This window comes from Pyxicephalus adspersus, chromosome 8 (genome assembly GCF_032062135.1).
Source record: "Pyxicephalus adspersus chromosome 8, UCB_Pads_2.0, whole genome shotgun sequence".
Lineage (NCBI taxonomy): Eukaryota > Metazoa > Chordata > Amphibia > Anura > Pyxicephalidae > Pyxicephalus > Pyxicephalus adspersus.
In genome coordinates this window covers 24,738,378-24,762,865 of record NC_092865.1, presented here as the reverse complement: position 1 = coordinate 24,762,865, position 24,488 = coordinate 24,738,378, and the positions used below count along the sequence as shown (strand labels likewise).

The window sequence follows — 24,488 nt, the reverse complement described above, 5'->3', positions numbered from 1 at the left end:
ACCAAAATTTATTTAAAGAATTTCAAGATATGGGGGTCACAAGTTTAAAAACTTGTGAAAATTGAACATTGCGGGTCGCTGTTTCATAAGAATGTGCGTCTTTGAGTCCAAAATTTAAAATGCAAATTAAGGGACCACTTACATAGCTAGAAGCTTTGGGGTGGGGACCCTAAATTTTTGTATCCTACTTTTTACAAAACTGTCATACTATGCTACCCCTTCTGCTTCTGTTCTTTGAACCCCAATTTCATTGGAATGGGGAGGTACAGGAAACTGTAAATATAGGTGCAAGTGGGGAACAGATGTATAAACCCCTAGCATGCCAAAATTAGAACATAAAAAACTTCTGCACATCAAAAGCATTGCCCTGTTACACCTAACTATCTGCTTAACTACCTTGAACCTTAATTTCTACAGAACAGAGAGGTAAAGGAAATTATAGGTGCAAGTGGGGGACATTTATGGCTAAAAACCCCCAAACTTTCATCACCATAGCATCATTACAACGTTAAGAATTCTGCCCATCAAAGCACACTGTCCGGTTACAAAGGACTGTACCCTACCAGTGCTTATATGATACCATAGTGATGCAATTTTAGGGGGTGTTAGCCGCAGACATCCCCCACGTTTTCAGTTTTCTACACTTCCCCATTCCAGGGAATGGGGTTCAAGTGTTAAAAGTGGGCAATAGTGTGTAACGGCAGAGCCTTTTGATGGTGGAGTTTTTTTTATGTCCAGATGATGCCATAGTAAAATATATAAAATAAATTTTAGTGGGTAGGGGTTAGCCAAAGGGGTCACTCTACTGTACCTACATTTTCTGTTTTGTACACCCCACCATTCTAGGAAAATTCGGATTCAAAGAAGAGAAGCAGACAGGGTAACATAGTATGAGAGTTATAGATTTGTGACAGGTAGGTATCAATTTAGGGGCCCCACCCAAATGCTCCTTGCTATGTTCCCAGGTTCCCCAGTTTGCATTTTCATTTAAGGACTCCTAGGCCCACTTGCTTTTGAAACAGCAACCCCAATGTTGTACTTTCACAAGTTTTTACAACTCCGTTCCCCAAATCTTGAAATTCTTTTAGGCTGGGGAGCTGAATTGTTCTACTAGCAAAAAATACACTGACACACACACACCTAAAAATCTGCCGACGACGTCATTACACACGCCTACTCGGGCAGATACATTTTTATATGATGTACGGGACAGATGTGCTTTCGCTTCTGCATTCTATAGGTAAATTAATGAAACTTTTCAGAAAGGAAAGAAAGTTTCCCCGAGATACCCCAATGAGATTTAATGTAAAGAAGACATATAGGTGTGTGTTATGAGGACTGATCTGGGCTACTTTTACTTTGGTCTCAGAATCTCTTCCCTTTCCCTCTGTACCTTGATCACTCCCAGCTCTCTCCGTCTCTTTCACGCTGTTTTTCTTTATAGTACGGTTCTCTACTCCCAGCTTCTCTGTCTGCCCGTCGTTTTTCTTTTTAGACCGGGTCTCCATGGCCAGCTCTTCTCTCTGCCCACGAGCTAGCCGTCACACCACCTGCAGAACTTTCTGCTACTACCTAGTAATAAAGCGTTCCGCCCCGACAGGTTTCTGCAGTATGCTCAATCCTTATATACTGTAAAGTGGGCGAGTTCTGTGGGTTGGCTATAAAAAGAATGTTGTGACTGCCCCAGTGTACAGACTGATATGTAGAGGGGACTGATCGTATAATAGGAAGAATTATGGCTGTCAGACGGGGATGAATTTTAAGCTAGTGTTTATTTCAGATATATGCATTCCTGAGATAAAAAGAAATACCTAAAGTTTGAACCCATTTCAGGATCAACCAATCCCATGGGGCTTGCACCTTGCTGCTCGGTCACTCGTACTGCAGTGCTGGTTTTCAAGGTGACCGCATTTCTAACATTTAAAAGGCTGTAGTTTTTCAAAAAATGTTTTGGGGTGTAAACCACCACAGCAGTAAAAACTAAAGGGAATACCCCACACCATCCATTCCAAGAGTAAAATCGGACCACCACACGGCCTAGAAAAAGTGTATCAAAATCCCAGTGAGTCTGGAATGTTCCATTTACCCACTCTGCATAACTCATGAAAGAAGTGAATGAAAAAGGGAATTTCTAGAGCCCTCCCCACCTTTTTGCAAACTTCAAAATTGATGGGGCATTGAAGAAGAAAGTGCCCCATGGTCTCCTCTGATTCTCTACATTTCAGGCTCAAGCACTAACAGTCTCATAAGGGCCAGTGCTGATAAATTCTCAAGTAAAGTTTATCATGAAAGGAGAGCCAAGTCAGGTCCCTAAACTTCATGGGAATCCTTTCCATATTAATTCATCTCGGACCCTCCCACAAAAATTGACTTGGCAAATCCCTTAAGACCAATGACCCATCAAAGAATAAAGAGAAAATGCACCTTTCCAGAATTTTCCTAAAAAGGGTTTTAATGCCTTCGGTTGTGATCTGCCATTGCTTCAGAAGTTTTAGACTAAGGGTATCATAAGCCAGAAGCCTGTCCTGTTAGATCCTTGGCTTTTTCACATTTGCCTAGTTTCCAATTCACACAAAAAAGGCTTGAACCAGGATTAGAAAATTCCCACCCATTCAGGAGGGTTCTCTGCAAGCATGTTACTAAAATTAATCTTAATAAACAGCAGAGAAAAAAATTACACTGGGTTGACCATACCTGGCCATTCTCTGTTCTGGATAGGTACGTCACATTCCTCTTCATCAGGATCATCCTGTTTACCCAGAGCAGCAGTATATCCTGGTGTACAGAGAAGCTGGCAAATTCCATACAAGAATATCGGAAGCAGGTAAGTTTTGATCAGATCAACCCTTTTTCTGTATGACATTCTCCAGTTATTCCACTTTACCATCTTGGGATTTGCAATCTTCAGCTTACTTACCCCAGGCCTCTGCATTCTGTTCATGTATAGCAGGAACTTGGTGGGCATCCCTTTCACACTCCTAAACTTACTCATAGTGGATGTTTAGCCAATCTATGAATTTATATTGTAAGCCGTATCTGCCAGAGATATTCATGACTCACCTGGTCGCGCGCCTCCACTAAGGTGTCTATGACTATACATAAAAAGAACAAAGCAAGGTCCGTACCTACATTTCCTGTTTGCCAGATGGATATCCGCCAGAGAGCTGGGTCTACTAGAAAAAAAAAAAAAGATATCAGCATCAAACTTACTAAGCAAAAATAAAGCCATGTCACTAGTGCTTACAGATTTGATGCTGGCGACATTAACCCCCCTAGCATTCTAATTCTCTCCGTTTTTCTATGAAAAAAAGTTACTTTTTTTTTTTGCATGGAAATTTATTTTACATTGTAGGCTATAATATGTGCACTATTTATTAATTTTAATAATTAACAAAAAAAAAACATTAAAATAAAAAGTGAAATGTAATATATCTGTACAGTAGCATGTATAGTTTATATAATTAAATTATATATATTATTTAAAGATTTCTTTGTATTAGACTCCAATACAAAATTATTTGAATTTACTGCCGATCCTCCCGCAAACCCGGGAGATCGTCTCTGCATTGGCGGGCTGGAGATCAGAGGAGGAAGGATGTGTCCCCAGGACCTGCAGGATGACAGGGGACACCGATGGAGCAAAGTAAGTGGGGTTTTAAGGTTTAAGGGACCCCGAGTGTCGCTTTTTGCAGGTAAAATCCACCGCGAGTCACCGCTAGATGAATAGTTATTGGTCACCACTTTCAATGAAGCGGACACTACTACGTCTCTTGGTAAAATTTTACACCTTTTTATCTTTCTCATTGTAGTAATTCATCTTTAAATTGTTTTCTGTGCGGCTGCGAGTTGCAGGTTTCTTTCATATAAACTCTGCACAGCTACAAGTCTTCTCTCCTCAGACTTTATCCAGGACAGTCACCTGGCTGGTTGTCTGGGCTTCTAGCCGCATGGAGACAACAAATCCCCTGATTCCTGTGATGTGAATCCAACCAGTGAATAATACATCCTGAATGACATTCACTTTAATTAGACCTGATGTGTGTTGGTCTTATCATAACGGCCGGTAATATACAGCTTCTGATATCGCTCGCTGTGCTCTTCGTGAATTCAGATTAATAGATGGAGAACTCATACACAATACAGAGCGCACACACAGCGGTCTGCGAGCAGCCCAGCCAATCGGCAAGCACGAAGCGTGGACTCAGTGACAGCGCCACAACGCAACAGCAATGGAACGCAAATGGAAGAGGAATTGAAATCTCGCGAGATTTTGTTCTCCCTCCCGCCCGCACTGGCGCTGTTAGAACGTCTGTTAGTCTCAGGTGCCAAGATCCCTGCCTGCCAACCAATCAGAAGCAGCGCGTGGGCCCCGGAAGCGGAAGTAGTTTTGTATCTGGGAGAGAAGGAGATTGAAGAGGGTCTGGACGCTTGTGGAGCGGGGTATGAGGTCAGTGTTTATTTTATAATATACAGGCGGTAGCTGGGTCACTGAGCCCGTATAATGTTCGCTTTTTCACCTGCAGAGGTGCCGGGTCCACTGCATTTACCCTTTATGAAGCAGGGCCTGTACCTGATGTGTGTGTCTATATATATATATATATATATATATATTTATTTATAGTACCATAGCAGCCATAGTACTACAAGTCCCAGCAGACCTTGTATGTCAGGGGAATAGGATTAGAGAGCTCGTTGGGTTTCATGTACTATTTGGGGTATTGAAGCTTATAAGTTAGATCTAGTGACCATACCCAATGTAATATTTATGTTAGCTGTCAATGAGATCCTTACCCCAGGATAATTCATTCATAAAGCAGCTTGGGTTGCAATACTTACCCCCTGTATGCTTCTGTCCCCAATAAATCTCCAGAGGATTGAGGATGTACAGTGAGCAAGCATCAGACAGTCCTGAAATTGTTGACTGCTGCAGAGGTTTATGAAGGCTTCACTGGAGCTCACTATAATAACACTTATGTTGCAGGATACTACCATTAAAGAGAATGACTGGGTTGTTTTATATAAAATCAGAGTTGGCTTTTATGCTGAGGTCACAGCTATGGTATCCATGTGATGGAGAAATTCAATGTTGTTGACTGATTTGCATGGAGCCTATACAGGGTTACAAGAAGACTGCGTGCCGGTTACTTATCTTATGTGATTGTGATTGTTATGTGATGTTATGTGATTGTTAGCTATGGAAGAGAATACAGTTATTAGGAGGAATGTGTCACTGTTTAGCTGTTAGCACTTATTCTATCTCTCTTGGCTTCATATTTTCCTGACCTAGAACTAGTGACAGATAAGCATTTCTCACTGTTTTAGTCGGCATGCTTGTTCTGGATCATTGAATGAAAGTACTGATATATTTTTTGTTAGCATAATTACTTTAAAGACCTTTACACATTCATTATATGCACTGTTAGAGTTGTTTATGTTCTTTTTTCCCTCTGAAATAAAAGCACTTTTGCAGTACATGTAACCCCAATGGCACTACTGCAAGGCATCTCCAACACAAATGAACTGTAGCTCGCCATAACACAATGTAACATATGGAATATCTGTTCGTGTGCATAGGCATCATTCAAAATGACAGTGCTGCTGCAATACAGTGTATGTTACCATGCCATGCACACTAGGGCAGCAATCGCTAACCGTTCAGATCTCACGGACCACTAAATTATTAATTTTAAATTCCGCAGACCATTAATATAAATATTTTAAAAAAGATATAAATACATTTGTAAAATATTGATCCTCCTAATGGTGCCTGACAAGGACTGTGGAGGCTGTGATTCATTGATCAGCTCACGGTAAAGTGAAGTGTTACGATTGTTACTATTATCATTAGTTGCATTATCTTTGGTATACTAAAGAAATGCAAAATATTAGTTTTTTTTTTCTCACTCTTTACGGGTTTATTTCACTCCAATCTAAGATCAAACAAGAAATGATGGTTATCAAAGTTAAACTTGTTGCTGCCATTAAATATAACCGGTAAAGAAAATACACAGTAAAGGTCATACTTACCTAAAAGAGCATCTGAGAAATTAACAAATAAAATAAAACAATCCGATGAGAATCGGTATTGGCGGAGCAGGGGGTGACTGTTGTAATGGTGGAAACAATACTGAAGCTTGGCAACGGTTGCCTCATACAACTTAAGAATACACTGACGTCATGCTGCGCCTCCCTTGTTTTTCTGTCTGTAGTACAGTTTTTGAATTTAGTGCAATATAAAGGCGAATTCGAACAGGCATATTCGTGTTGAATATAAGGACAACCTGAATTTGAACACCAACACTAGTGACGACCACTGCACTAGGGCACATACAATGCAGTACACTGTAATGCATGTTAAAGCACTACTGAGTGTTGTGGTTTGCTGTTTTTGGCACATTTAATTTAAATGGGCTACCCAAAAACACATTTATGCTGGTTTTTTAACAAAATGCAGCAGATTCACATGATCTGAATGCCCCCTACAGCAAAAATTAACCCCAATAATGGAAATTCAACTACCGTAATTTTTTTACGATATTTTCCTTACCAATTATTATTTTTAATTTTATCTGATTTGTTAATCATCCAAACTTTATACACATCTAATGGAGGTTGTTATTGAGTCTTTGTATTCCAGTGCATTTTGGTGGATAGGAGGATCTAATATGCGTTGTGTGCTTTGGAGTATAATGGAGATTGACTTGATGTTTTTCTTGGTTTGGTGCACATGTGCACAATACTTTCATTTAAGTGGCTGAGCTGAATATTTTAAATAGCGCATTGTTTTTACTGTCTGCAGACACAAGTCAGCTGGAACATTTCATGCGTATGAATGTTTGTGTGCTACAAAACGATAAACCATCTTCTGTTTTCATTCTGATCAAACATCTTTGGGTAGCTCTTACTTTGAATGCAAAATGTGGAATCATCATGCAAATTGGTAGGCAAAGCTTTGTAATTGGCCAGAAATATCAATGCAATGTTTCTTATACAACTTGCTGGTATGTATCAAATAGAAGAAAGAAATGATCACAAGTTTCACCACAGATTTAGGCTTGATAAGTGCTTAAATGATGCATCAAGTGGTTAATTCCACTTAGACCTTTAATACATCATAATGGATGAGCTTTAGGTGAGAAAATCAATACTTGGGAAACTTTCACAGTTCTTGTAAAGAGCGCATCATAAGCCACATCAGCTGCTAATTTCTATTCAATTCCAGAAATAGTTTTTCATCTTTCATCTTCATTTAGTATATTTTATTGCAAGATTTGGTTCCACATCCGGAATGTAACAATGAAAAATTAGTAACTTGGATACATTTTTTTAAGGGTCCACCTAAAGCACCTAGCTGTCTCTAAATGTCATATTTGCTAGTGCTTGCATGGCCTCTTGTCATGTATCTTGCAACCTCAAAGAAGTCTTGTTGTCCCTGAATACCACACTGTGTTTATTGAATGAATTTTGAGACCGTAAACATAGAACATGAATATCATTAGATCTGAACAATAAAAACACCATCATCACACAAGTTTAGAAGCATGATTCTCTGTTTACGCTCCACTAATGATGGATTATTATAGTCAATGACCATCTAATTCTTTTTCATGACCAGCCCTAATATGAATGATTATAGAAAAGTAATTGCACGCCCTGCTTCTGAAGACTCGATTTGCGACACCCATATTTCTTTCATTACCGGCTTTTAGGAAGTGCCCACTAGCATGTCTGTAAAGGTAATTGCTTAGGTTATTGATACTAGGATCATTAGAGAAAATTAAGATTATTTAGATGATGCTTTTCTTTATGTGTAGAATTGTAGTATAGTATTTCATTGAGGCCCAACTGAACATTCAGTTTCAATACATTACCTATATTTCAAGTGTATTAAAACAAAAGGTGTGAAAAGTGCCTCAATTTGTTGTCTTTAGAATGCAGTCACTGAATAGAAAAGCTTATGAAGACAAATCCTGACCTAGCAAGGGGGCCTTCTGGACTTCTGCAAAGAGCCTTTCCTGCAGTGTGCTGGCAGCAGAGAAGCTTTTCTACTTGAGTTACGGCTTCTTTTTTAAGAAAGCAAACTTGAAAACTAAGTTCATACTTTCCTTTATCAGCACATTGTGTTAATGTGCTCATTACTGCAACACACCTTATCTGTTTTAATGCAGCTCCATGTGTGCACAGCGCACCACAACCATAATAATGCATTACCTATGCTCAAAATTATAGGGCATATTGATGCTTTAAGCTCATTCTTTTGAATGCAATACATGGTAATACACAAGATAAGGCATATTTTAAAGCATCGCACACCAAAAGTGTTAACCTAACCTAAAGTGTCTTTGCATATTTTTTGTTTTGTTGTATCTGGAATTTATTTAACTGATTTTTCAGTTGAGCATTAAATATGGAAAAAGCTTTCAACTGGCTAAAAGACCAGTGGCCTCATACACCTATCAATTTATGATTGAACTATGAGCAATTTATCAAACAAGCAATTTCATTGGTTAAAATAGTGAATAATGCAACACATACAAGATTAATTGGAAAGATGATCAATTAGTATCATTTATTTGATCTATATCTATATAGCTATCTGTTGGGAATTGATGAAGGGTCTATAGTTTACAATTGTTGTTCAATTCATCATTTTAGTTGTGTCAATGAGCATATCAATGCTTTCTGTGTCCATAAACAAGGAGGCTTGGTTGGCCATTTTGTTTTGTTGAACAAAATGTGTTTGTGTGGGGGGGTTGTGCTCCAGGATCTCTGTAATTTACAGTTGGTGTATTTTATGTTGAAGGCAAACCACCAAGAACTTGTTCTCAACTAAAACAGTTAAATTGAATAAATCTTCTACTTCAGACACCTGTTTTATTAACTATTCTTATATGAAATTTTCTCTTTTTTTGGTTTGATTTTATTTCACTTCCTGTTGTATCTCTCGGATAGAAGCATAGGCAAACTATTCCCAATGGGAACAGGTATGGCATGTGCAATAATTATGGTTGGAAACGATCGGCTAACCACGGATCATCCAATAATCGTTAACAAAAAAATGAATGAGGAATTCCGCTGGAAACGAACAACCTTCCCGGAGGATCTGACTGGGTGACAACCATTCGCTATCTATTGTGTGTACGGTCGTTCTGTAATCGTGGACTGTTCTTTGATACACTTTCTCCGGTACACATCACTTCCTGCATCATTCAAACGATCGTATCTAGTGTGGGTACATTATTGGTGGATTATTTTTGAATGATCGTATCATTTCAGCATGTACACAATTGTGCACATAATGATCGTTCAAAATAATCGTGAATAACCATTGATCAGTGGTTAATCGTTTGTTTTCTAACGAGATTAATATGAATAACAGCTAGATTTTAAGCCCACTGGAAACACTGTAAGATAAAGATATCTGCAGACAATAAAAATTCAGTCTGTTATCTGTGAAGGGTCCCATTTATTGTATATCTAGTAGTAGTAATTAGAACTGATGTTTTTAAGATCTACAAATGGCTTCAATTGATGAAGCAGCTTGGATAGGGTTCAAAAGATCTTTACCATTACAAGAACAAGTCTTGCTGAATGTAACTAACTACTACTAGATACTCAACCTGTTGCTGTCAACCCAAAACTGAACAACTGTTTTACATAAATAAATCTTCTTAATTCTTATACCAGTAAACACTAGAAGGCCTAATCTTGCCATAAAGCTTCATGTTTTGGGTGTTGTCATAGTGAAATTGTCCCCTTTCTCCAAAGCCCTTCATTTTACACATATGCTGGGCACTGTCCCTCATTAAACCTTTAGAATCTGGGAGCCTACATTTGATCCCTGTCCCTGGCAGCTGTTGGAGAAATCCTCCAGCCCTGCAGATCTTATGACAGCTTGGCCTGTACTGAGCATTTATAGAAGGGAGGGGGGAAGCTGGGTGCGAAGCTGAACACTCTCGCGTTCTGCACTTAGAAGTTTGGTCATTTCTCTGCATTGTTTCTTCTGTTAATTACAGATGAATGGCTGAGGGTTTATGGAGGACAGGAAAGTTTTGCAAAGAACCTTCTCTTCAGGCTCAGGAGACCATTCAAGGTACTGTTAGCACTTGGTAATATCTTTATTTGTCCCCGAGTATGCAGCTTTAGTGTTTCTACAAATAGGTGTGCTGCACACTATCCAAATCCCTCAGCCAATGAAAGCAAAAGTGGTCTCTTGGCTTCCACTGTAGTTTTTTCTAAGAAATTGAATTGCATTAAAGATAAATAAATACTCATAAATGGTAGCACGGTGGTTCGGAGGTAAGTGCTCTGGCCTTTGCAGTGCTAGGTCCCAGGTTCGAGTCTCTGCCAGGACAATATCTGCATGGAGTTTGCAGGTTCTCCTTGTGTTTGCATGGGTTTCCTCTGGGTACTCCAGTTTCCTCCCTTATCCCAAAAACATGCCTTTAGGTTAATTGGCTACCCCCCAAAATTGACCTTAGGCTGTATTAAAGACATATGACTTAGGTAGGGACATTAGATTGTGAGCCCCTTTGAGGGACAGTTAGTGACCTGAATATAGACTTTGTGCAGCTCTGCGTAATATGATGGCACTAAATAAATACTGTGTAATAATAACAAACAGAAGGATGACCATGTGCCAAAAAAAGCTGAATAATTCTTATACCAAAACAAGCTCTCGTCCTCTTTAGTTAGGGTAGTACATCTTGTAGCTATCATGTAGACAATTATTAAATTTCAACTGTGAAAGTCTAACAAAACGAATTTTTAAGTGGCCTCATGTATGCGGAATGTCATATTAATGGGGGGCGTTGGAGTAATATTACTTCTCTTTTTGCAGAGATCAGCGAAGCATGGAAAGTGATCTCTAATGCCAAAGCTGCTGTGAGTATTGCCTGAGCAGTTTCTAAGAGAGTTTCTGCTTCTTTGAAAATATACACACAAAAAGAAAGAGATTACAGTCTAAATCTGAACATTTCAATGAACCATCCTTAATACCACATACTACACATAAACCGAGTTCAATACAAAGGAAAGATTGAAAACGCTTTGTTGGTAGAAAAACTTTTCCCTGGCCTGGTTACTCTTAAATGTCTTCAATAAAGTTAGAATTAATCTTGTCCCATGATTGGATACAGTTTTTTGCTTTTACTCACTGGGGTGGAATTACATATTCTTCATAGTAACCGCAAAGAAAACTATACATTTTGTCATATATTACATGCATTTGTCATATATATAATTCTGCTAAAAATATAGGGCCTCATTTAATAGAGCTGGAACTAGAGTAAAGCTGCTTTAGGGAGTATCTTCTTATTTTTATTTTTGTATTTGTGTTTTTGATTGGCTTTTCCATGCTTTGAATGTTAGGTTCCTTTTCAGTAATCTTTGACATTCTAGAATGTAGGCATGTTTTTTATTTAATCAGAATTATTATAGCCTTCCTTAGTAAAACATTATCGGTCTTATTCAATAAAGTGTTCTTTTAGGACCACGTAGCAGATGATAACAGAACGAATTCTAAGTGGTTGCTGTAGGTCATTTCACTTAAAGGGATGTTTACGACTGAATGTATTCTCTTTAATTGGAGTTGACTAACCTTATAGAGGGTCACATATTTTTAAGATGCAATAGTGAAGGGCAACAGTAAAATTCAGGGTTGTGTGAGGCTGAATTAACTGTGCCCAAGATGGGCAGATTTCCACCCTAGGCCGTTTCTTCAGGTATCCCACTGATGGACATATTCCCCATAGACGGATTGCCCAGTGAAGACTTGGTAGGGGTAGTAAAGTATCTAAGTGACAGTGACATTTACTTGTACCTGTCCTGGTGTTGATCACTCTTCACAGTTGTCTGCCCCCTTGGTGCTTCTCTCATGCTGCTTGCTCTTTTCTTGTTGGCCATGGGTAGATGGAGGGTTCTGCTATTTTCTCTTCTTTAGTCCTTGGATGTTTAAGCAGATACTTTTTCTTCATCTCCCACATGTCCTGCAAATCTGTAATATCTATGGCCCCTTCTTTCCTCTACACTCCTTTTGATATTTTTTCTTGGACACATTGTGGCTAGGGCTTCGTCCAACTGCATTCCCTTTCTGTACCACTTGCTGCCCAATCTAGTAATGTGGTAGTTCTATGGCCTCCTAAAGGGGCCAAGGGCAGCTGGGAAATGACGTGCTACAGGCCATATTAAGTGGCCATTTGTAGTATTGTATTCTGTACTTGAATCGGCATGCTACCTCTTGTTTCCAAGTTCATCCTCACCTGCTGTTAAAGCATGTTTATGGAATTCAATAGCTCAAGCTGATATGTGTACCTACAAGTGAATTGGCCAAGGCAGTAATTCTGGCCTAGAAGCAGAAAGTCAGTAAAAAATTATGTATACGCACATCTAATGTATGCAGGAGTGTAGCCAGATACTAGGCATGATTTAATACATGCATGCCCAGGAGCTAGGAGGTAAATCAAAAGCAGGCTGCTTTGTTCTGTTGTCGGGAGGAAGGCAAGTATAAATCTGCTATAATGGGTTCCTCTATCCTAATCTTTATGGAGTCAGCCTGCCTGAAAGATTGTTTCGGCTTTGTTGATTTTTTTTTTTTAACAGAAGTAAGATATCTAGTTTGTTGTTTTAGGCAGCAACAGCTCTATCTTAATATTTAGACTTCTAGAAGAATTCCTAGGTTCAAATGGTAACCTTTGTTCATAAAAAGATGTCATTTGAGCTTGTAAAAATCTTCATTCAAATTCAATAAATGTCAGCGTTAAAAAAAATATATTGCAGCCAGCTTTAACAGTCTAGGTGCTCCCCTGGGCTAAACTACATACTTCCTGCCTTGGTGGAACTAGAACAAAACAATCCTTCACAGCTGTTTAGAAGATAGGACTCTGACTAACTATAGAGATTTAGGTTGCAGGACAGCAAGCTGCTCAACAGGATGAATGACGATGAACTGACTTACAGTGAGAAATGTACATAGTACAGTAAATTATCTGATTAAGCAAAATGTCTTTGCTGTTCTTTTTCAGCTGAGGCATATTGAAAATAAGCTGGATGTGGCCCCCACAAGCAGTGTTATTTTTGATCCCATCATGGATGCCAGGAAGCCAGTCGGTGCTACGCGCAAAATAAGTAGGAAAGGTAGGTTTTGTCACCATTCATTTCTCCTGTGCTTCATGTTGAGTCCTTCCATATTAAGTGTAGGTACTTTCGATGAATATTGGCAAGGACCCACAGACATTTGCCCAATTCAAAGTGGCTTTATTTGCTAAACAGGAAATCTGCCAAACTTATTGACATCTACAAAGACTCCTTGTAATACCTCCTGCACCATTTGTTCCTGTGGAAAATATTTTGGAATGTGAAAACTGATTTGCCTTCTCATGGGTTTACTGTGAAATGCTCTGGTGTAATGCCTTATACTGGATCTGTTTCTAAAATGCTGGTCATTTGAATCAATCGTTCTCACACCAGCCTTATTGGTAATTTTATTAAAATTTAAAATTAAAATATATTAATCTTGTCATTTGCAATTCTTTAAAAAGCAATTGCATTGTAGGTCCTTGGGTACAGTTTTCTCTCAAATAGAACATCAGAAAAGCAGTAAATAAGACATTCCTTGAAACATTCCCTGGCTTAGAATCAATTAGAAAAAAAAAAGATAAATATAAAGGTAAAAGCCAATATAACATTTTAAGGCTCAAGGCACATGAATGCCTAGGAGAAGGAGTTGCTACAGATGCATTTCCATGTAACATACCAGATCCTAACTTTTTAAGGTCAAAGACTCCTTAAAATTTAAAGTCTTTAATTTGATGCAATTGTGCCTAAACAATGAATCCACTACAATGTATCTGTTTTGATACAACTGTTTCTGCTAGGACCTCATCTGGAAAATAAGAGGTTCGGTCAAGATAAGTTGGCATGAGCTCAGAAGTAAAGAAACCCTAGAATATCCTAGCTACACTGTAGCCTGTTAGCTGGTTAAGCATTATCTGTATTTTCTGTTTAATCTGAATGTAGATGGACGATACCTTGGGGATACGAATGGTCATCCAAGCAAGTCTTCCCGTCCTAGAAAATCCATCAGAGAGAAGACTTCTCGCAGTCCATTGCGTGTCACTACTCTGGAGAGCAATGTGAAAAGTGTGGGGTTTCGGGAACCTTTAGCCTCATATCGGTAGGTGTAATCAAATGTGGTTTCTGTATTTTAAAATACTGTTGGAATTTTTTAGATCTTTTTTAGAGATGTACAAATTTCAAAAGCAATGTAATCAATCTGCCAACAAATTTACAACTGACACCTTTGTTTTGTGAGGCTTTCCTGGATTCTTCAAACAATCTGTCAGCTTTCAGACTTATCTAAAGTTTGAATTCTGTAATTGTTTGTCCACTGTTACTTTACACCTCTTTCTTCTCATTTTTCTTTTGTATTCACAACAAATTCTTTATTTGACATTTTTAGGGACCCTGCAAGTGAGTTGTCTTCATCAAATGAAAAAAACCCATTGCACCTAGTGTCTGGTTTAAATAATGGGTGCCAAGAGGAGAAGGACTTTGACAGCACACGTACTTCAGCTGTGGATGAGACCTCAGTGCGCTACCTGAATGACCGACTAGCCATTGATGCTCTGGAGTGGAGATTACAGCAGTCTCACAGTGACATACAGACTGGTTTTAGAGAAATTAAAACATCAGAAACTTCTCAGCATGTGTCATTCAGTCCTTCAAGTAATAAGCTAGAGACACTAAAAAGACGACAACCTGACACCAAACTGGAAAAACTGAAAGAGCGAATTCGTCGGCAGTGGGAGATGTCAGTGGAGAAGGAGCACAGAGAAAGGCTTCCAAACACTACAAATCATACAGATATTACAACAGGCACAAAGACACGGAAAGTGGCAGCTGCTCCCCCACCTCCATCCTATCGGGGTAAGACTGCAATAAAACGATTTTTCTGTTTACTGGTTCTATAGCTGCGATATAATAGATGCAGATCTTTTAGTGATATATCGTACTGATTCTTCTGTTATGTTCTACCAGAGCCACATTAACAGCGCTAAATACAAACATGATTGTCACAAGATCTGTAATATGCATTAACTTTCTCTTATAGATTTGTCTTTCTCCTTATATACAGTTAAACAACTTTTTGAAATCCTAATAAACTTGCCTATTAAAAGTGTAGGTTGTATGTAATCTAAACCTAGACATATTTCTCAAGATATCATACGTTTGGCTGCTGTTTCAAGATACCATATGTTTAGACTTCTAAAAAGGTGCATGTGCATTTCACACACAACTTTTTTTTCCCTCGCCAGGTTTTAACTCCCCAGAAACAAAAATTCGTACTTCAGATGGCAAAGTCTGGCAAGAGGCGGAATTTCAGAATTTAAGTGCACAGCTTCATAGCACATTGGCACCATCATTCCAGGGTGAGTCTATAGCATATGTTTTAAAATATAAGGTTTATCATTTTTTATTACAGGTAGTCCCTTGGTTAAGGGCATCCTACATACGGACCCCTCCTAGATATGAACCGACAGAGGCTTTAAAGGGGGTGGTTTGCATGGCTTGCAGAAGAAATATTTTGCTAAACACAGCTGAGGTTGTGGGTGATCTTAAGGACTGAGCTCTTTCTGCAGCCACTTGTAACTCTTTAATGACCAAGACAAACTCTGCGGTTGTTTCTTTTTGCATATCCAAGCACAGCTTGGTCCAGAAGTTAATGAATGTCTAGGCCCCAGAAAATGTTTTTTTTTTTTTTCTAGCAGGTTGAGGGATTACTAGGTTGATTAAATCCTTTACTACACTGGCTGCCTGAGTATAAGGGTTGGTTTTTGGAAGCCTCAAACAGTGTCCTTAGTATTTTGTATAGTTCAAAAGAGATTAATATGTACTTTTGTTTATTGCAAAACACTATGAAATTGTGCATGTGTTCCTGCAAAACTTGTGGCTTTCTCAATGTGTAGCAGCAAAATCTTGTATGACCCAGTGACTTCTGCTGGCTGCAAAGCTCAGTGTCATAGGCTTTCCACATAAAGAACAGCGCAACTCACTGCAAAAAAACAGTTCTTTCTTATTGACAACAAGTAGCGTGGCAGATAAAAGAGCAGGAAGAGAACAGGAGGATTGGGTGTGGATTAAAACACTATATTACACACCTAGCACCTGAGAATGAAAAGTCTCTGTGAACACATATATCAATTCCCACTAATGCCAAAGAGTATAAAAGGTCAATGAGATGCAGAATGTTTAAATTTTCACATGCAAATGTTATGAAAACTGAGCCAGTCCAAACCTTCAATCAATTTCAAGTCAATGCAATTTACATAACATTTGCATATGATTTTCATAAAAGTAAAATATTTTCCAAGAAGATGATATATGGATAGAACAAAATATGGATAAGGCAAAAAGTAACACTAATATGCAAATGTACATGCATCACTATACTTACTGGGGGTGCTTTAGTTTTACTTTTCTTAGGTGCATATGTCAGTTAGAGCCATCTTATCATATTGTGTATTTTGTTGTAGCAGTAGTGGCACAGAAATGATCTGCTACAAATGCATTTTTGCATTTCTCTCATAAACTTGCAACCATTTAAATATTTTGCACTGCAAAAGGATAGGTTTATGTATCTGGCAGAATTTCTAATACCTGCAAAAACTAGTATACCGTCACCACCTCTGTCATGAAAATTTCAGTAGTTTTCTACCAGCTGTAGTGCAAGTATAATTTAGACTACATGTGGAGTTCTTGTTCTTAAAGACTCAATTACATCAATATGTGTAAACTCAAGTAATTTAAAAGTTGGTTAATACAAAAGTGAGATTGACAATGCAAAAGTAAGCAGACTCTCCTGTTTGGATAGATGTTACCCCTTCTTGTGAAAAGACTAAGGAGAAGAGAACATCTAGACCAGTGAGGAAGGTACAGAGGTTAGGAGGAGCTGGAGGCTCTGCAAGTCCTGATGGCAAAATGGGTGAGTAGACGTGGCTAGTGCTTTGTTTATTGTTGGGTGCCTTGTAACTGTGTTGTGATGTTTTGATTACTTTTTTCCTTGTGTTTTTGGTATTTAGGGCACATAATTAGTACATCCTCATGGAGAGATGGTCAAAAATTGGTAAAACAAATTTTAGGTCCTGCACCTAAGGCTGATAAGGAACAGTCTGATGATATTCAGACGAGCAAACAGACTTCTACAAGCAGTGCAATGGATAAAAGGTCAGCATCAAAAGGAAGAAGGGGGTTATCCAATGATCAACAGAGGAAGGGGCGTTCAAAGTCAAGTGATTGGCATACTGGCAAAAGATCATCTTCCAGAGAACCACCAAATGAGAATCAAGACAAAGCCAGTAAATCAGGTAATTTCTTTTTTATTGTGTTCTTACAGATTTTTTTAACCTAAAAGAAACAATATTAGGTATTTATTGTTACCTATGCTAGGAACTGTAATACCTACAGAATATATGTCTCTAAAACTTTTCCAGAGCTTCCCCAACTCTCTGGAATGGTCTTCCTCGTCCTATTTGTCCTATCCTTGCTCCTACTTTCTCCTTATTTAAAAGAGCACTCAAAACTCAAACTCGCCAACCCGTCTTCTGTCTTTTGAAACTGTCACCAATTCCCACAACTACATATCTCCCCTCCTATTGTGTGTCACTTCCCCCACCTCCTAGATTGTAAGCTCTTCGGGGCAGGGTCTTCCCCTCCTCCTGTGTTACTGTCTGTATCTGTCATTTGCAACCCCTATTTTATGTACTGCGCTGCGTAATATGTTGGCACTATAAAAATTCTGTTTATTAATAATAATAAAAATAATAATATCTTCCAGTTTCAGTAGGAGGAGCCTTAATCCTCTTTACACAATCTTCCTAAATTAGCAAGCCAATAGAGTCTAGCAGGAGGTGATGCTGGCAATCAGTATACTGTTTAGGTTGACACTATAGACCTTGATACTTTTTGTAGAATTGACAGTATCATGATTACTTTTTAAGTCACAGAAATTGATAGCTATGAGGTGGATACATAGAGTGGGAATAAAAACACAAAAATCTATTGTAAGAGACGCTGCCCTTGTTATCTCCACTACAGAGGTAAGCTGGGAAGTCTGGTACAGAGATATTTCTCCTAGGGTGTTCATATTGTGTAGTTAGTGGATGACAAACAGCCTTTTTTTATGTACCTCATGATGAAAATATATCATGTGGACTAACCTTTAAATACTGTAATATTTTTTACATTTATAGCTTACTCTTCAAGCCGCTCCGAGTCACACCATGCTGGAAATTCTACTGGGGGCCAAGCCAATAACAATAGCAAGAAGGCACAAATTACAGAAAAGCAGAAAAAAAAGGCTGAATCAACAGAGGTGAAGAAAGATTTTCTTCCTTTGGAAATCAGGGGAATCTTAGAAGATCTGCAGTTGGATAGTGCAGTTGATACCACTAAAAAGGTTCGTAACAGAAGCAACAGTCCAACTAAAAGAAAACCTGAAAAAGTACAAGTTTCTGAAGAGCCACATATCTCCTCAAAAAGGAGGCATTATGACACAGAGCAGGTACGGTTATATATTATGCGGCAACAGGAAGAAAGGAAAAAGAGGCAGCAGGAGCAGAGGGAGGCCCAGCGGCAAGCTGAGGAACAGAAGAACAAGCGACTGCAAGAACTGTATCAAAAACAAAAGGAAGCTTTTAGCAAAGCCAAAAGTGCATCCCATGAACAGCGAGAAAAAGAAGCACAGGAGACTGTGTCAAGCAAGTCTTTGGATCCAAATCTACAGCGACCACATGATACTTACACCAAATTGCTGCTAGGACAAGCCTGGCCTGAAGTCTCTACACTGGAAAAGCAGGTGGGTTGTTTCATCTGTCAAGTTATTAGGTGTTCATTGTATTTAAACTGATGTATTGATGTTTCTGCTTTTTACTCTGCTCTGGTAAATTACCTGGAAAGCTTTGCACAATGGGCCCAAATGTGATAAAGTACAGTAAATTTCATAATGTCATTACTACTTCCAGGATTGTAAGGGTGCATGCTATGTCGACCCCCAGAATTGATTTTGTAGTGTTTTATTCAACCTTCAGAAAAAGTTACATAATTTGCATAGGTTTTCCAGTCAGCTGTCATGAAGTTCTCTAGAATAAGTATATGAAATAAAATAACGTAGCATTTATCTCTCATCCCACACACTGACCCTAACTAACTCCCTCTACCATAGTTCAGTAGTTACAAAGAACTAGGCACTGAATCAGCTGGTTGTCCATATCCCACTCCTGAGCCTGAGCAGTTCAGTCCTATCCTTTTTTTTTTGTGCTATTTACTTACCAGGTAGACAAAAAGGGACTAAGCCCCATAAAAAACAGTGGTGCTGTCCTTGAAACGCATGGACCTGATAGATTATCCACCAGGTAATGTTTCAGTGAATGTCAGATTCACTGCTTTATAAGTAGAACCCTAAGTACATAACTATTAATAAAGTAGATTGGGCAATTGCTTTGTAATAGTTTGTATCCAATTCATTGTTTATTTTTTGTGCTGGAGTGCATCTCCATTGACACAAGTTCTCTTTGTGTTTAGTAAATACATGAACATACATTTTTTACAGTTTATCTCTGTGGCCATGCCAATGTTTTATTTTTGCTTTTTGTTTGTTTGTTTTTCTAAACAAAAACAAGCTTACCTGTGTGTTGCAGCAAATTAAAGTGTGTATAATCAAGTTTTTTTTTTTATATTTAAAGACAAAGCCTTTGTATCAGCCTTCTGGTGAGTCGGACAAAGAGAATAAAGGCCAGGAGAGACCACATAGTGCCTCCTCTAGTAGTGACCTCTCCCTCTCTGAACCTCTAATTCCCCTTCTCAGGTGGGTAGTTCCTGCTTTTTCAGTAACTGTGAGACTGCAAAAAAAAGTATAAGATGTTTTTGTGCTAAAACATAAATAGAAGGCATAAAAATAAAGTAAATGTTAGGGCTTTTTTTTTTTTTTTGTTATATACTTAACAGCCAGGGAATGTTTTTTTCTAGAGGACCATTGATATAATCCTGACTCCTTCTACAGAGAGTTTATCTTACACCTGTCATTGCCACCAACTTATTAAACTGGTTCAAAGCTGACACCTTTAAATACTGTTTGCCCTGTTATGTTGATTAAAGAGCTCAGTTGTGCAAATGACCTCCTACAGCCTATTACTGGCCACCATGGCTGATTGGTATTTTGACAAGATCCAGAATCCAGGTGTTTTAAAAGTGTGTAAGAAAAATCTATTCACAGCATCCATACTATCAATTAAATGTATTATCTTGCAACGTTGCTTTTAAACTCGGGTAGCAACTTTGGTTTTCTTCATGACTATCACTGGACTACACCTCACTCTAAAGTATGTGTATATCAGGGGTCCTAAAAGTGAGTAGGGTGGTGGAACTCCTGTTGTCACTTTGAAATTCATGTAACGCCATGCATTTTAGGATTCCACAGCATTTTAGTAACTATAGTAGATGTGAAACTAGCTGTAGATTCTTGCTTTTGATACCTGCTGTTTTAACTCTCTTCAGGAATAACAGGTTCAAATCTAAAGCACGTACTCCGGTTTCCTCCCACATCCCAAAAACATAGTTAGGTAATTGGCTTCCCCTAAATTGACCTTATACTACATTAATGACATATGACTATGGTAGGGACATTAGGTTGTGAGCTCCTTATAGGGACAGTTAGTGACACGACTATGGACTTTGTACAGCGCTGCGTAATATGATGGCGCTATATAAATACTGTGTAATAAAGCAGAATTAAACTAAAAAACAAATCTCACCTTTCGAAAGATGTCCTAGATCAGGTCCCGCACGAGCCTGTAATACTCCTTCATCCTGGTGTGGAGGAAGCACTGGTGCTGATATGGCTGTGCATGTGTGAGATCGCAGATGAATAAACTCCTTTTGGGATTGGATATGTGCAAAAGGAGCAGCCATGAGCCCTCTGGGATGCGTCACTTTTCTGAATGGGACATTTCTGTCCCATTCAGAAGAAAAAAAGGTGTTAAAAAATACAAAAAGGATTGTCTACCCTTTTGTGCAGTGTTATTATTACTACACAGTATTTATATAACACCAATATATTACTAGCTGTCCTTCAAAGGGGCACACAATCTAATGTCCCTACCATAGTCCTATATCTTTAATACAGTAAAGGGTCAATTTTTGGGGGAAAGCCAGCCGGTGAACCTAACTGCATGTTTTTGTAGTGTGGGAGGAAACATGAGTACCAGAAGGAAACTCACACAAACACAGGGAGATCATGAAACTCTAGTAAGATGGTGCCCTGGCCAAGATACTAATGTGGGACCTAACTCTGCAAAGGCCAGAGTGCTAACCTCTGAGCCACTGTGCTGCCCTTACCTTTCTTGCTCAATTACATTTCTTCATCAACCCTACTGCTTCTTTGGCTTATGTAAGCATAGCAAGAAAACACTTTTTTGGCTTTAAGTTGTGAGTTTGCACAAATTATGACTGTATCCCGAAAGCTCTCTTGGTTTAATCTCCAATTCACATAGGAAGAAAGCAAAACTTTAGCTTGCCGCAATTATTGGGTATGTCACTTCGCTTTCCTGAAAAGCAAAGTGACAGGGGATCTGTATTATTAAACCTTTGTGTGCAAAGCACAGGTTCCAACCTGGTAGCTTTTCTGCTTTTTTCATTTTCATGTTTTTGTAAATCATTTAAACTTATGTTGTATAATATATTTATTTTAAGGAATGAACTTGTCGAGTCATACTATCCTCAACCAGACAGGCTGACCTCAAAAAGCCTATTACCTCATTCTTCTAGCCAGACACCAGGGGGAGCCGGAATTCTTCCACAGTACCTTGCCCTTCCTAAAGACTTGGAATCTCTGTTCAGTAACTGGAAAAGTTCTACAAATCTTTTTCCGTCCAGTCACAAGGCAAATGTCCAAGGAAAACCTTCTACCAATTTTAAAAGCAATCTGGATCGCATAGAATCTTTGAAAGCTACAGCAGTATCTCTGTCCTCCAGAATCGAAAATGAGGCAAAAAAATTAGCAGGTGGTTCACTTAACTTTCCATCTGCATGGTCTACAGATCCAGAGCCAAGACAGATAAAATCAGCTTGGAAGAAGCCAGATAGTCCCCCAGAACGGGAAAACCAAGAGGATGTTTTCTCTACTAGGATGCAGAAAATGCTGAGTACGTGTTCCAGTACCTTGTCCCAGGAAGACCTTCCTGGTGCAAACCATCTCTACAGAAAACATATTGAGGCACCTATACATCACACATCCACCTCTCTGGGCACATGCAATGTTGGTCAAGAAAAGTTGTCATTGCAAATACAGGAAACATCTGCAAGGCCTTCTGAAACGTCAGGGAAAGCTTCGGTGTCCCCCAATTCTAGCTCCAGCTCTATTAGTGAAGGGCCAATTAGTGAAGCCAGCTTTACAGAAGGGGAAGGTCTTCCTAAACATGAGCCACGGCCAAATTCAGTTGAAGCTCTTAAAAATAAAGAGTTCTGTATCCAGGATACCAAATCTTTTGCTCCGCTTTCTGAGTTCCAGAGGGAGGCTGATAAGTACCTACCTTTACCAACATCTAGAGCTGATCTTCAGGGCCCTTGGGAGGAGCTGGCCAGAGGAAGTCCCCACAGTGTCATCAATATCTTTACCAAATCGTATCAGCATTATGGCAAAGGTCAGGATAATAGCTTGTGCTTTTAAAAGGTTTGTCATGTGTTTTTTGTGGATAATTGTTATATTTTTTTCTTTCTAATTTATTTTTTTCAAACAGAGTTTAATGGACATACTGAAGCAAATGTACCAGATATTCAGCCTGTGCATTTAACATCCAGTCCTCAGAACAGCATTTCCTACGCAGACGACTTTGTTTCTTCCCAAGCTAGTGAACTGGCAATAGATTCTCAAAAGACTGCTCATCAAAGGTTAGAATTCCTGTTGCAGTTGAAGTCAGTTAGGCCTGGGCTGACCAGCTTCAGTTCTCGAGAGCTAGGATCTGCACACCTTTTTAGTATTAAAAATTAAAATGACTCTGTTTTTATGAAAATCCTGGCCTGTATGTGTCCTTTGAGGATTAGAGTTTGACAGTCTTGAACTGGATAAATAAACACGTGATTGCCAACATTATAAATTGTATGGATAATTTGATTTTCTTCCTTTCCTTCCTTCCTACATTCACTGGCCACAAGTAAACCTTTCAGGTGAATGTGCTAGAAATGTTTTTTTATCAAGGGCTTTTAAAGAGACTATCCCTTACTATCATAATGGTTTTTTTACTGTTCGGAAGTGAGTGAAAATCTGTAATGGGGACAAAAAAATCAAATTTAAATACTTAAAACACATACTTTCACACTTTTAATGATGGAGTAATGACTATTACTGCTACAGTTTTATTTATTTATTTTTTAGCATGGACACCAGTGCTTCCAGTGCTAAGGAGGAACTATCAGCTCCCAAGTCTAAAAGTGAAGGAGCATCAACTCACTCTTCACAGCCGTCCTCTGTTGCTTCATCACCTTTATCAGTTTCCTCTCATAGAGGAAGTTCAAAGAGTAAGCCCAACTTATATTCTGTTTATGTTTGTGTAATATGTATTAGATTTACTTTATTTTGTGATCTGTTCATGTGTCTATTTTTTATGCTTTCTCTGTGCTTGAAACAGTCACCAAAAATTTCATTTTTCCCCCAAACTCTGTTTCCTCTGTGTCCTTCCTAACACATAATTGGTTCTTATACCTAATTTAAAGCTTAGTCCATCTACAGGTCTTGGCTGGGAGTCAACAGGAAACTGTGTTTAGTCAGAGTCTCTGGTTTGCTTTACTAAGTCTCAGAATCTGATGTTCTGCCTAAACAGAGCCTCTGGATGGTGGTGGTCCATAAATATTTGGACAGAGACAATTTTTTTCTAATTTTGGTTCTGTACATTACTACAAATAATTTTAAATGAAACAACTCAGATGCATTGAACTGCATACTTTCAGCTTTAATTCCGTGGATTGAACAAAAAGATTGCATAAAAATGTGAGGAACTAAAGCCTTTTTTTACACAATCACTTCATTTCACGGGCTGAAATTAAAATGTTAATTTCTAATACTTGGTTGAAAACCCTTTGCTGGCAATGACAGCCTGTAGTCTTGAACTCATGGACATCACCAGATGCTGGGGTTCCTCCCTGTTAATGCTCTGCCAGGCCTTTACTGTAGCGGCTTTCAGTTGCTGTGTGTTTGTGGGCTTTTCTGTCTGAAGTTTAGTCTACAACAAGTGAAATGCATGCTCAATTGGATTCAGTTCAGCTAAATGACTTGGCCATTTAAGAATATTCTACTTTTTTCTTTAATAAACGCCTAGGTTGCTTTGGCTGTATGTTTTGGGTCATTGTCCATCTGTATTATGAAATGCCTGCCAATCAATTTGACTTTGTTTAGCTGAATTTGAGCGGGCAATATGTCTCTGAACACCTCAGAATTCATT

General features: G+C 38.7%; 1 protein-coding gene across 6 annotated transcripts in view; it reads left to right on the top strand.

Moving 5' to 3' along the window:
* Positions 1–4,357: 4,357 nt before the first annotated feature.
* Positions 4,358–24,488, top strand: part of CEP350 (centrosomal protein 350) — a 45,881-nt gene continuing 25,750 nt past the window's right edge. For 3 of the 6 annotated variants that reach the window (XM_072419810.1, XM_072419811.1, XM_072419809.1), the window contains exons 1-14: positions 4,410–4,447; positions 10,017–10,093; positions 10,841–10,884; positions 13,023–13,134; positions 14,017–14,173; positions 14,459–14,925; positions 15,315–15,428; positions 16,871–16,981; positions 17,079–17,363; positions 18,249–18,853; positions 19,740–19,861; positions 21,745–22,694; positions 22,791–22,941; positions 23,426–23,568. In XM_072419810.1, coding sequence (XP_072275911.1) covers positions 10,021–10,093; positions 10,841–10,884; positions 13,023–13,134; positions 14,017–14,173; positions 14,459–14,925; positions 15,315–15,428; positions 16,871–16,981; positions 17,079–17,363; positions 18,249–18,853; positions 19,740–19,861; positions 21,745–22,694; positions 22,791–22,941; positions 23,426–23,568 — 3,334 coding nt within the window. In that variant the 5' untranslated portion in view covers positions 4,410–4,447; positions 10,017–10,020. Of the gene's footprint in view, positions 4,448–10,016; positions 10,094–10,840; positions 10,885–13,022; positions 13,135–14,016; positions 14,174–14,458; positions 14,926–15,314; positions 15,429–16,870; positions 16,982–17,078; positions 17,364–18,248; positions 18,854–19,739; positions 19,862–21,744; positions 22,695–22,790; positions 22,942–23,425; positions 23,569–24,488 lie in introns of those variants that run through there. The other 3 variants (XM_072419814.1, XM_072419813.1, XM_072419815.1) reach the window with 3 other exon arrangements.